Source organism: Spermophilus citellus (assembly GCF_964194105.1).
Source record: "Spermophilus citellus genome assembly, chromosome: 17".
Taxonomy (NCBI): Eukaryota; Metazoa; Chordata; class Mammalia; order Rodentia; family Sciuridae; genus Spermophilus; species Spermophilus citellus.
In genome coordinates this window covers 57,848,543-57,861,910 of record NC_138199.1, presented here as the reverse complement: position 1 = coordinate 57,861,910, position 13,368 = coordinate 57,848,543, and the positions used below count along the sequence as shown (strand labels likewise).

At 50.7% G+C, this 13,368-nt stretch overlaps 1 protein-coding gene across 4 annotated transcripts in view; it reads left to right on the top strand.

Moving 5' to 3' along the window:
• MAP3K14 (mitogen-activated protein kinase kinase kinase 14) overlaps window positions 1-13,251 on the top strand; it is a 43,115-nt gene extending 29,864 nt beyond the window's left edge. For 3 of the 4 annotated variants that reach the window (XM_081270309.1, XM_081270312.1, XM_081270311.1), the window contains exons 7-16: window positions 4,550-4,679; window positions 5,129-5,260; window positions 5,778-5,882; window positions 6,792-6,955; window positions 7,433-7,583; window positions 9,477-9,803; window positions 9,923-10,029; window positions 10,328-10,472; window positions 11,330-11,430; window positions 11,713-13,251. In XM_081270309.1, the coding sequence (XP_081126435.1) occupies window positions 4,550-4,679; window positions 5,129-5,260; window positions 5,778-5,882; window positions 6,792-6,955; window positions 7,433-7,583; window positions 9,477-9,803; window positions 9,923-10,029; window positions 10,328-10,472; window positions 11,330-11,430; window positions 11,713-11,877 (1,527 nt within the window). In that variant the 3' untranslated portion in view covers window positions 11,878-13,251. Of the gene's footprint in view, window positions 1-4,549; window positions 4,680-5,128; window positions 5,261-5,777; window positions 5,883-6,791; window positions 6,956-7,432; window positions 7,584-9,476; window positions 9,804-9,922; window positions 10,030-10,327; window positions 10,473-11,202; window positions 11,431-11,712 lie in introns of those variants that run through there. The other variant, XM_081270310.1, reaches the window with a different exon arrangement.
• The last annotated feature ends 117 nt before the right edge of the window (window positions 13,252-13,368 follow it).

Here is a 13,368-nt window from a genome sequence, read left to right as displayed (position 1 = left end):
AGGACTCCACCTCCCCCCACCCAGGAGCCCCAGCAGGGATGGTCGTTGTCCTTCTACCCAGCCGCTGTTGCTTGGGCAGGCAGTGGTGTCCTTTCCGTGGGGTGTAGCTCAGTGGTAGAGCACTTGCCTAGCATGCATGAGGCCCCAGGTTCTATCCCTAGTTCCACACACACACCACAAAAAAAGGTCCTTGATGATGGGGACGGGACAGGGGAAGTAGGTAAATGATCAGAAGTTGGGCTGTGCCTGGGGTAAGAGCAAGTCCGTGCTCCTTTAATGCTCCTAGGGAGGATTCAGGATGTGTGATGTCACGTGGTAACACCAGCATTCCCTTGGTCTTCCTTCTAGAATATCTTTGGCCCTAGTCGCATGATGATTGACCACAAGTCTAGGGTTTAATGCAGGTTTTGGGGGTTGGGGGTTTTTTGGTTTTTTTTTAATAAAGTTTTCTTTGGTCTTTGTTTGTTATTTATTTATTTATTTATTTATTTATTTATTTATTTATTTTTGGTACCAGGGATTAAACCCAGGAGTGCTTAACCACTGAGCCACATCCCTAGCCTTTTTTTTTAATTTTGAGACAGGGTCTTGCTAAGTTTCTGAGGGCCTCACTAAATTGCTAAGGCTGCCTTTGAACTTGCGATCCTCCTGTCTCAGCCTCCCATGTCACTGAGATTACAGACATTCACCACCATGCCCAGCTGATCTTTATTTTAATTTCAAACAGATACAGGCTTATTATAAAATCATTAATGAATGCCAAAAAAAGAAAAGTCTTCTTGTTCCCCAGTCCTGTTCACCAAGATAAATGTCACTTGACATAAATTTTTTTAGACTTTTTATGCATATATAAGTATGAAGTTATTTCTTTTATAAAAATGATATCCTACTCTCTAAATTATTCTGTACCATGATTTTTTCATGTAATACATATATGGACAGAGTTCCTTGTTGGCTCCTGTACAGCTCTTGTGTTTTGTTATGTTGTTTTGTTTTCGTTTTGTTGTTTTGGTTCCAGGGGTTGAACTCAGGAGTGCTTAACCACTAAACCACATCCCCATCCCTTTTCTTTTTTTTAACCTTCATTTTATTTGTTTTTATTTTTATGTGGTCCCGGGGAACAAACCCAGTGCCTCACACGTGCTAGGTAAGCACTCTATCACCGAGCCACAACTCCAGGCCTCCCTTTTCATTTTTTGTTTTGAGACAAGGTCTCACTAAGTTGCTTAGAGCCTCTCTAAATTGCTGAGGCTGGTTTTGAATTTGCCATCCTCCTGCCTCAGCCTCCTGAGCTGCTGGGATTGCATGCACCCACACTCTGTGTTTTTTAACGCCTACATATAAATTCTTATCACAGTCAGTGAGTGGATTCAGAGGATTCCTGAATTCCTGGAATATGATTCAAAAATGTGTGTGTTGATATGTGGGCACACACACACTTTTAAATGGAGAAGGGTCCATATCTTTTATCAGATTCTCAAAACAGGTCTGTGGGCCAAATAGGGTTAAGAACCTTTTGTTTTAGGACATCTGGCTCAAGTATGGCATTCTGGGAGCCTCCCTTTGGCTCTGCCACTGATCTGAGATAGTGTGGCCTTGGCCAAGTCAAACCAGCTGTCACCAAGCACCTGCTTTGTGCCAGACACTGTACAGGGACTGGGGAAAGAGCTGTGGAATCCACAGGCCTGACCTGAAGGAACTTGAGTTATAACCTTGGATAGGCTTTTACATGGCATGGCGGTGACGCAGCCAGCCCCAGACACGTGTTTAGAATGAAAACAACAAAGATGAAGGGGAGACTGTTTTGATAGTGATGAGGAAATGGGGACCACCTAGTATTTCCTGGACATCTATGTTCCCAGTCCTATATTAGTCACTTTCCTATGTTTATATTGCTAGAATCTTCTAAAGAACTTATAGAGTTGCTTATGCCTCTTTCTTTACTGATAGAATAAAATAGATAAGAATACAAAGAACACAAAAGGAGAGTTTCAAGGAGGAAAAGTGGTCTGTGTCAGGCACGATCTCTGAAATGAGGGGAGTGGCTTCTGAATGTGACAGAAGGCTGATGGCAGTCCACGCTTCCCCCTGGGGACGCTCGCTCCTGAATGAATGTAGAAACCTCCAGGATTAAAGTCTAAGCCCAGAAAGTTCTTCAAGAGGTAGAGCAGCTGGCACCTCTGGTGTCAGACTCCCTGATCAAAGTTCTGGCTATGGTACTCTCTTCCCAGTGACCTTGGACAAGTCACTTGTCCAGGTTTCAGCTTCCTTGTCTGTGAAATGGCAGTGGTGACAGCAGCACCACACAGGCTTTTGTTAAGATACATAAATAAGCAATGCTTAGAAAGGGCTTAAACTGTGCCTGGCTTACACCAGTGGGCATTAAACGCTAGTCCTCATTAACATCCTCCTCACCCCCAGCCCCCTTTATTTGGGCATGAGGACCCTGAAGTCCAGAGAAGAGAGGTGCACCAGATGGGCAGCTGGCCTGAGCCAGAGGCTGGGGTGCTTTCTCCACTGATCCCCTGAGGACAGCCCTTTCTCCTTGCTTCCTTGGGTTCACCCAGACTTGTGAAGCGCCTTGTCTTTTGAGGCTTCCATCTGACCCACTTTGGTCTAGGTGATGGAAATGTCTAAATGTCTTAGTATTACTGGGAGACTTAGAGGACATAGGTATTTCTTAGAAGTGAAGCCAAAGTTTCCCACACTATCTTGGTTCACAACCCTTAATATCTCAGACAATTTTTCATGGCACCCCAAGCCAAAACAAATACCTAACCATTCATTTATTAGATAGTTAGGTTAAATAATAAATCTATCATAAAACTTAGCAACCATTTGAAAAGCGAGACATATAAGTTGAAAAGAAAAAAAAAAATCTCCTTTTCTTCTTAAAATTACTAATGGGACCTAGGCCTTGTTGGCCACTGCATGGCTTCTTGAACTTTGAAATCAGATTGGATAGCACCACCTTCATTTCCTGTTCCACATCCCACAAAGTACTTTTTATCACAGCAACCTCCCAAATCCTAGCTTCTTAAAGACATATCATCAAAAAGATGCAGCCAGCTGGGGAGAGCTCCGTGGTAAAGCATTTGCCTGGCACACGTGAAGCCCTGGGTTTGATCTTCAGGACCATTTAAAAAAAAGAGAGAATTCAGCATGATCTAATGTTGGAACTGACCCATCTCTAAAAGTAGTTCACACCATCTCCTGAAGATGTTGAGCATCCCCATTTACTTCAAATACAATATCCCATAGCACCTTTCTGAATTCCCAGTGGTGCCCTGGGGTGCTTCACTTCACAGTTGGGGGTGGTGGGGGCACAGTGATAAGGTTAAAGACATTTGCTGGTGCAAATCCTGCTGCTGAATTTGTTCTAGTCAGTTTCAGTGACCTTTTAGGGCTGGAAATACTGACAAAAGTCAAAGTTCATGTAAGTTGGTAACTGAACCAGATAATTCTTTGACCAGGTGAGAAAGATTTCCCACGAATAGGCAAAAGTCCAACAGCCCCATGTCAACAGAGCTCCTGTTGGTGGAGTCAGCAAATCCCCAAACAAAACCATGGGATCCCTAACACATCTTTTCCAGCGGTTCTGTGACCACTGGCGCCCCCTGGCGATGACACTCCACGCTTACAGGAGAACCAGTGGCAGCAGCAAGGACTCGATGCAGAAATCTGAGTGTTTAACAAGCTGCTGTTTGAGTTGGTGGGAGGAAGTAAAGAGCTACCCTTCCAAATCCTCATTCTAACTGAAGTAGATAACACTGTTCCCACCATGGTAGCATGGTTGATGGGAAGTATGCAGCACTCTTAAATGGCTGAGCCAGGATCTGAGACCAAGATGTCTGTACACAAGGCCTATTTCCTCCTACCATTGCCAAGCTGCAGGTCCCTGCAAAAAGTAGTGGACATCCCCAGTCCTGTTAGTCACAGCAGGAGTGGCCCTGGCCAAAACCTTCCCCAGAAGCCTCATCAGTACCCAAAGCTAGGAAGAACTGAAAATAGAATAAATATAAACACAGGCCTGTCTATGTAGACATTTTAGTTCTCTGAGGAAAAAGAAATAATTACAAGAAGAGTAAAGAAATGTGCTGGGAGGGGTGCTCAGGGCCGAGAGACAGGAGACAGAAAGGTGGGAAGATTCCTTCTAAATTAGGGGAGACTCATATGTTGACCAACAGAAGGACCCATGTCCTAGAATATTGCCCAGACAGTTGGGCTGGGGGCAAAGAATATTCTGGGTTTGGCACATTGAGGGTAGGCAGCATGCCAGGAGCCTGGATAAGGACTGTGGTTTGTGTGACTGTTTTCTCACACCGTCAGCACTGCAGAACTTTAAGTATGAGCGCTTGTCCCTGACGCCAAGAATACACAGTACAATTTAGTCCCTGAGGACCCAGCAGACCCATCCGGCCCATCTGGCCTGGGCATCATCACTGGAAGTATCAGCAACATTGCATGTGGAGGACCAAGGGTCCCCATGGGATGCCAGCATCCAGCTGGCCCCTCTCCCTTGACACAAGCTTCCACTGGGTCCTTTCAGGTGCGGGTCGAGGTGTTTCGGGCAGAGGAACTGATGGCATGTGCAGGATTGACCTCACCCAGAATCGTCCCTTTGTATGGTGCTGTAAGGGAAGGTCCTTGGGTCAATATCTTCATGGAGCTATTGGAAGGTAAGAAGCCAGGGCCCATTCCTTCTCCCTCACAAGTCAAGGGCAAAAATTTCCCCAAGTCGGCCAGGCACAGCGGCACACGCCTGTAATCCCAGCAGCATGGGAGACTGAGGAAGGAGGATCACAGGTTCAAAGCCAGCCTCAGCAGCGGCGAGGCGCTAAGCAACTCAGTGAACCCTGTCTCTAAATAAAATACAAAAAAGGGCTGGGATGTGGCTCAGTGGCCGAGTGCCCCTGGGTTCAATCCCTGATACCCCCCAAAAAAATAAAAAGTTTCCTCAAGTGCTTCCCAGACTGACGTTGGTCTCTAGTCAATCCACATATAACCTCTTGGCCCTATAATATCTGCAGGAAAGGCCTGCTTTGCCACTACCTGCCCTTCAACCTTGTTCTTGGCTGTGTGGAGGCCTGGGAAAGCCCCAAGTAAAGACTGGCTGTTGGTCTCCTAGGTGGCTCACTGGGCCAGCTCATAAAGCAGAAGGGCTGTCTGCCAGAGGACCGGGCCCTTTACTACCTGGGCCAGGCCCTGGAGGGGCTGGAGTACCTCCATTCACGGCGGATTCTGCATGGAGATATCAAAGGTGAGGCTCCCGCCCCCACAGCCTGGTCCCACAGGCTCTTGCCCCGTGCCTGCCTGGCTTCCTCCCAGTTCTTCTGGGCCTGCCTGGTCACCTCCAGTGGCAGGGTCTGAGTCAGGCTGACAGGACTATGCCTTATGGGAAGAGAATGTGTTTTCCACGCCGTACACCTGGCACTCTGGTTACCAGTGGGTGGTACCTACCGAACTGAAAACCAAGCTTTGACCTACTGGTGACCCCTGGGAGAGGGTAGGGCAGCAGAGTGGAGTGGCAGGGTCCCCAAAAGTAGCCCCTGCTCCTGTCTCCTCAGGCTCAGATCCGGCCTGCTGCCTGCCTCTAGCCTGCACTTATACCCCCTCCCTTCCTCCATATCTAATGAAACAAATCTGAGGCAGCAGCTGCCATGTAGGGTAGGCCAGAAAATTACCTCACTGGAGACCAGGCCAGCTGAGCCCTGGTGGGCTGGGACCCGTCACGACTTAACTATTCTCTTCCTCCCTGTGCTGGTGCTGGCCTTCAGCTGACAACGTGCTTCTGTCCACTGATGGGAGCCATGCGGCCCTCTGTGACTTTGGCCATGCCGTATGCCTGCAACCTGATGGCCTGGGGAAGTCCTTGCTCACAGGTAAGTCCCCAGAGCGCCCCTCCCCATGATGACAATAGCCATTGCCCTCTACTAGGCATTAGCCATGTGCCTTGTTGCTTCCACAGTGGGAACGAGTGATGTGAGCAAAAGATGTTATGTTTATGTTCCCCAAAAGAGTTGAGCCCCACAGCCACCCTGGGTTATTACAAGGCTCTTGTTATGTGTAAATGCAGTAATGGATGTCAAGCACTCAGTTCTGATGCTCCAGTGAAGAGAGCAGGAAGGTGGAGAACTCCGCCACAGGTCCCAGGCTTCACAGATGGTGACTTTTTTTTTTTTTTTTTTTTTTGAGACAAGGTCTTGCTAAGTTGCTGAGGACCTCACTAAGTTGCTGAGGCTGGCTTTAAATGTGTAATCCTTCTGCCTCAGCCTCTTCCAGAGCCTCTAGGATTACAGATATGTGCCACCATGCTCAGCTAAAATGTCTATTTTTGACCTCCATTTCTCTGATTATTAAAATAACCCATGCCTATTGTAAAATACTTGGCAAGAATGGAGTTAAGTGGTATTAAAGAGGAAGGGAAAAGAATTCATGCTATTCATGATCAGAGAGATAATTGTGAATTTTTTTTTCTTTTTCATTTTACTAACATTTGAGGAGCATCATAGCAGCAATTAATCCTCTATTACTGAATTTTCAATGCCCAGCCCCCTCCCCATTTTAAGGGTTCAATCTGGAGGGCAGAGCCGTGTTGTGGAGGACAGATTGCTCTGCACCCCAGCAGAGTCCCGAGCTGAGCAGGTTTGCCTTAGAGGCTTTATTTATTTAAAGTACTTCAACTGAGACGAATTCAAGGAACCCCTGGATTTAACTAGAATGGGCAGTGCTGAAGTTCTTGCCCACCCGAGGTCACAGGTGATATTTCTGTCTTTCCCTGGCCTTCTCAGGGGACTACATCCCTGGCACAGAGACCCACATGGCCCCAGAGGTGGTGATGGGCAAGCCCTGTGATGCCAAGGTGGACATCTGGAGCAGCTGCTGCATGATGCTGCACATGCTCAACGGCTGCCACCCCTGGACTCAGTATTTCCGAGGGCCGCTCTGCCTCAAGGTCAGTGGTAGTGGTGACTCCAGGAAGCCAGCAGGGGAGGCAGCAGGGCCACAGGCCTGAGCTGAAGGCTTGAGGGGGCCTCCCATTTTGGCTGCTGTGTGACAGATGTGAGCAGGAGGAGGCTTTGCCATAAATGTGAGATTCTAATTAAAAGACCTGTCACCCAATTCTGGGGGTTCAAGAAGAAGTCCCAGCTGAGGGGACGGCAAGTCAGAGCTCTCTTCTGCCCGCACACTGGGCCACCTCTGCCTGCCTCCTGACAGGGCATCTTGCTGCCTGGCTCTGGCTCGTCCCACCCGGCTTCTTATTTCCCTTTTCTAGGAAGAGTCCAGCCCTGGCTCTGCCCGAGATCTCTCCATTCCTTGTGGCAGACCCCAGAACAGCATGGGGGCGAGGGATATGGCAGAGAGCAAGCACAGAAGGCTGGATAGGGAACGAGTGGGAGGCAGGCCTCACATGTTGTCTTTTGGCCCCCAGATTGCCAACGAGCCTCCGCCTGTGAGAGAGATCCCTCCCTCCTGCTCCCCTCTCACGGCCCAAGCCATCCAAGAAGGGCTGAGGAAGGAACCTGTCCACCGAGCATCAGCGACAGAGCTGCGGGGCAAGGTTGGCCGGGCACTGCAGCAAGGTAAAAGCTGGCAGGGCACAGAGCAGTGGGCCATGAGAGGGACGGGGCAGGGGTGGTCAGCACTGGGGTCCTCAGCCTCTGGGATCCTCAGTCTCACCGCCATCTGGAGCAGGGGGTGACACCAGCCTTGGGGGTGCTGGGAAGGTTGCAGTGCTATCTTAATGAGGGCAGTGCTCAAGAAGTGGGAGAAAGGGGCTACCACGCAGAAAAGTGGGTCGAACTGGTTAGGGATCAGAGAGCGTGAGCTGAAGCCATGCACCACTTAACAGCCATCCTGAAAGTCTGGAGCATCAAGTACTCTGAGCCGGGGTGCAGCAGGAGCCCTGGGCACTTTTGGAGGCTGTGTTGGTGAGGCTGCAGGCTCAATGGAAGGCACCTGGCAGCTGTCCAAAGTCAATGGATCTGGGAGCTGTCCCCTCCACTCCTGGGTGCACTGTCCACCCATTCTGCAGCCTCATTTTAGTAGGAGAGTTGGGTGGGTCTCTCACCTGGAGAGTGGAGTGGCAAAGGATAGAGAATGGGGCATCACTCAGTCCCAAAAGCCACTCCATGATCGCAGAGTGGGGACTGAGCTGAAAGCCAGAGTGCTGAGTGAAAAGAGGAACCGACAGGAGACCTGGGGCATACATCTTTATTGTATATTAAAAATCAATAAATGAGGGGCTGGGGATGTGGCTCAAGCGGTAGCGCGCTCGCCTGGCATGCGTGTGGCCCGGGTTCGATCCTCAGCACCACATACCAACAAAGATGTTGTGTCCGCTGAGAACTAAAAATAAATATTAAAAAATTCTCTCTCTCTCCTCTCTCACTCCCTCTTTAAAAAAAAAAAATCAATAAATGAGCTCGGCGCTCCCAAAATCCCAACTCCTTGGGAAGACTTAGGTATGAAGGATCACAAGTTCAAGGCCAACCTGAACAATCAAGTCCTCGTCTCAAAATAAAATAAAAAGGGTTGGGAGGGTAGCTCCATGGTAGAGCATTGCCCAACATATGTGATAACCTGGGTTCAGTCCCCAGTACTACAAAAAAGGAAGAAAAAGAAAAAAGCAGCAAGTGAAAATGACATATTTTGCAAGAACACAACCAAATCAAAAGGAACACAACAATGTGGATAGAGGAAAGGCAGTGGCTATAGAAATGAAAGGGGAATAAACACAACAGAGACTTTTCACAGCCTGTCACCAAAATCAAGTGGTATTTACAATTATAAGGATGCCCCAGGGAACTGCCCCCACACCAGAGAAATGGCGCCCTGGGGAAGCACCAGTCTAGGGCTGGGACGAGAGAGCCAGTGGGTGGCTCTTTACCTGGGAACTCTGGGTCGGTGTTGTTGCAGAGCTGTTTTTTGTGTTTGCAGTGGTGGAGATGGAACCCAGGGTTTCACTCCTGCTAGGCTAGTGCTTTACCTCTAAGCCACACTCCCAGCCCCCAGAGCCCTTTTTTTTTTTTTTTTTTTTTTTTAATATTTATTTTTTTAGTTCTCGGCGGACACAACATTTTTGTTGGTATGTGGTGCTGAGGATCGAACCCGGGTCACACGCATGCCAGGCGAGCGCGCTACCGCTTGAGCCACATCCCCAGCCCCCCAGAGCCCTTTTTAATCTTTTCTTCACTCACCAAAATCCTCTGGAACTGATTTTGCTGGAGTTTTCAAATTTGCTGCTAACATCTAGAAGGAAAATAGATTAAAAACAGAGATGCAGTCCTATTCCTGTTTTATGGGCCATCAGAAGAGGCCCCCTCCAGGGCCCCCCATGCTGCCTCCACATCAGGGCCCCAGCAGCCCCACTCTGCTCCCCTCTAGCCCCCTTCCACTCAGGAGAGGCCATTCCTGTGGGGTCGGCATCTATGCTGTGTGTTTTCACCTCCTCTCATGTGCTCTCTGTGTTATAGTGGGAGGTCTGAAGAGCCCTTGGCGGGGAGAATATAAAGAACCAAGACATCCACCACCACACCAAGCCAACTGCCACCAGGCCCCACATGCCCAGCCAAGGGAGCGGTCACCAGCTGTGGACACCATTGGAGGGGCCCCTAAGCTTCAGCCTCCTCTACCACCAGAGCCCCCAGAGCGGAACAAGTCTCCAGCCCTGAGCAAGGAGGAATCTGGCATGTGGGAACCCTTGCCTTTGTCCTCCCTGGACCCGGCGCCTGCCAGAAGCCCCAGCTCACCAGAGCGGAGAGCAACCTTCCCCGAGCTGGAGCTGCAGCAGCTGGAAATAGGTAGGGCAGCCAGGCTGGGGCCCTGGCCCAGGGCTTCTCTGTACATCAGCCTGACTTCTCCCAGCCCCTTCCTTGGGCCCTTCCAACATTTCACATTCACTTTCCGCTTTTCCCTACAGAATTATTTCTGAACAGCCTGTCCCAACCTTTTTCTCTGGAGGAGCAGGAACAAATTCTTTCATGCCTCAGCATCGACAGCTGCTCCCTGTCAGATGACAGTGAGAAGGTGAGTTGTCCATGGACGGGGAGTCACGCTTCTCCTGGCCCCGGGCACAGAGTAGTAGCTTTATGTCCAGCTGGGGAATGGGCTATGGTGCAAGTGGTGGGCAAGAGAGGATGACGGGAGAGCAGGGAAGTTGGCTTTGGTCCCCTGTAGACCTACACCTTACCCTCCTTCAGACTAGGACATGATAGCTCCTCATCTCCCCAGAGGGTCCAGGCCACTTTTGTCCCAAAAGAGACAAAGACAAGAGATAGTTCCCTGAACCCAGGGCCCTGAATCTGTGCCCAATCCTGTGTTTCAGAACCCATCAAAGGCCTCTCAGAGCTCTCGGGACACCCTGAGTTCCGGTGTACACTCATGGGGCAGCCAGGCGGAGGCTGGAAGCTCCAGCTGCAACATGGTGCTGGCCCGCAGGCGGCCCACCGACACCCCGAGCTACTTCAATGGTAGGTCCCCTTTTCACCTGCTCAGCAGCCCCACAGCAGCTGAGCTACCTGGAGCTAGGGAGTCACATAGGGTTTCACGTCCCCTTCCCCGGGCACCCTGAACATGAGGTCCTTGGCAAGGACCCTAATCATCCACAACACAAGCCTTTCCTGGTGGGACAATGAAATGTCATTGTCCTCTTATTGGCTGCTGATGGAGTCCCAGAAGGTCCCCTGGCTTGGGGAGGGGAGCAGACTCTCCTGGCTTGGAGTCCAGAAGCTGAGTAATTAATGTGTTCTGAGGGAAAAAGAAGGAAATAGGATCCATGAGCATTTTAACCAAGAAGTCATCGATGAGTCCACTGGACTCTTCTCCAGGGATTTGAGGTCAGAGAATAAGAAAGACAATGTATAATTTTCAAGCTTGGTTGCATGGAGTGGTGGCTGGGCTTCATCAGCCTACAGCTGTGGCCGGTGTGATTCGTGGCAGCAGGTCCCCCCTGCCTGGGCCAAAGGCCATCTCAGCTCAGGAAGCAATCTGTGTTGCCCGCAATCTAATTGAAGAGTCTTTGTGTTCAGTTCCTTTCTGTTTTGCATCCAAGTTGGAGTGCTGCTTCCCCCTGGGAGCCAACCTCAGCTCTTAGCAATGTGCAGGCTAAATTCCAGGTGTTGGTGGCCACTGAGAGTTATAGCAGTTGTGTACTAGGAGGGCCACTCCAACCTAAATTTCATCTCTGCCACTTGATCACAGCTGGACCTGTTCCCCTCTACAGAGAGCAGAGTGACTTCTAACAAAAGGTTCCCCCGTCCCCTGCCTGTCCCTGCTCCCTGGGAAGCCAACAGCTGCCCTCCTGACTGTCACCTTGCCTGCCGTCTAGGTGTGAAAGTCCAAATACAGTCTCTCAATGGTGAACAGCTGCACATACGGGAGTTCCACCGGGTCAAGGTGGGAGACATCGCAACGGGCATCAGCAGCCAGGTAAGGGGGTTACACACCTAGAGGCAGCGTCCCCACTCTCCAGGAAGAAGGCTTTCAAATAAATAGAAATGGCACTCTCAGGAAAAGTTGGACGTGGCTTCAGATGTCTCAGTGATTGAGGAGCCAGGTGGGATTCGCCTGGTTCTCCAGAATGAGAGGCTGCCTGTTCAGCTGGAGAAAGATGTCTCCCAGGGTGGTTGGGGACCCCATCAGTTTGACACTTCTAGGTGACTTCTGAGCCCTGTGCCACTGTCTCAATCCATTGGTTTGTTCCACCCCTAGATCCCAGCTGCAGCCTTCAGCTTGGTGACCAAAGACGGGCAGCCTGTTTGCTATGACATGGAGGTGCCCGACTCAGGCATCGATCTGCAGTGCACCCTGGCCCCTGATGGCAGCTTTGCCTGGAGCTGGAGGGTCAAGCATGGCCGGCTGGAGAATAGGCCCTAGCCCTGCCTTCCACAGCTAGCTCCAGTCCACCTGGAGCAACCTTTCTTCTGGGTGCTCAATGCCACCCTGAAACACAGATCCAGTCTGTTCCTAGGGATCTGCTGTCCCCTGACTCAGTAGTGGGTCCAGGGGCTGGCAGCAGCAAAGTGGGGGCAAAAACACCAGCCCTCCTGGACTTCTCACCTGAGTCCTGCCACCTCTGCCAAGAAAATGCTCCAGTCATCTCAGGAGACAGAGGAAGGACGGCAGGAGGACTCTTCCCATGGGAACCAAGAGGGTCTTCTCTGCATTGCTTCACACGAGTTGGCCTGACACATTTGGATCAGTGACCACTTGCTGGCAATCGGAGGAAAGCAACTTCCGGCCAGGGGCAGGAGAAGCAAGAGAGCCCTGGGCCCCTCGGCCCCAGGCAAGTGTGAGAGTGTGAGGGCCCATGCCCAGGTCATTAGGACCAGAGCAGCAGGTGTTCCTGCCCTTGCATTAGTGGGGGCTTCTGACCTCTTGCCTGGCCTTCCTGGCTGCAGACCCCCTTTGGGATAGAGGAGGAAGAAATGCCCAGCACTGGGAAGGAAGCCTCCTTGGTAGAACACACCACCTTTGTAGGTTGTCACAGCTCAGCTCCTAAGTCAAACTCTGGTTCAGCCAAGAACCAAAGAAGGTATTGCAGTGAAGTGGTTCTCAGCCCTTAGGCACAAGCATGTGTCCCTTTGCTGCTCCCCAGAAGAGCAGGCCCCGTGCCCTGCCACAGACTGGCTGACACTTAGTTCCCTTGTCTAGACAAGTGAAGATCGACATGAGACCCACCTGAAAGGAAAGTTCTGCAGATGGGGCACCACATAGGGGCTGTTCCCCAGCCACACTGCCAACATCCAGTATACTTGCCCTGCCCAGCCCCTGGTCCCAGGGCACTGCCAGATACACTTTGCACTCCGTTGACCTCAAAGCACTTTCCTGGCTGCCTTCCAGGAGGGCAGTGGCTCTACACGGACACAAGCAGACCAGGGTATGGGTGAAGGGACTCAGTCTTGACTGTCCATGTGCATTTGACCCCATGTGCATTTGTCCATGTGCATTTAAGGTGAGCACTCCCTACCCACGGCCCCTGCTCAGCCTCTTATTTGCGGGGAGCTGCTCGAGACTCATGTAGCATTAAATCAACTGTGAATTGTTACAGGGAGGGGCACAAGATCCCTCCTCAGAAGCAGCTCATCCCCCACCTAGCCAACGTGGCCTTTGTCCAGCTGTTAGCATGGCGCCAGACTGCTCCAGGGAGAGCTGGCCCCAGTACACGAAGAACCAAGCCCCTCCGAGCTGCAGTGTTGGCTTAGAGAGAACTCTGTGAATAATAAAGTTTGGGGTGATGACATCATTTAAGCCACGGGTGTCTCTTTTTTTCCTGCCTGCTCTCTGGACCCCGTGATCTCTGGACTATCCATTCAGACCAGTTAGGCAAGATGCCCTGCCCATGGTAGAAAGGAAATCCCTGAGGAA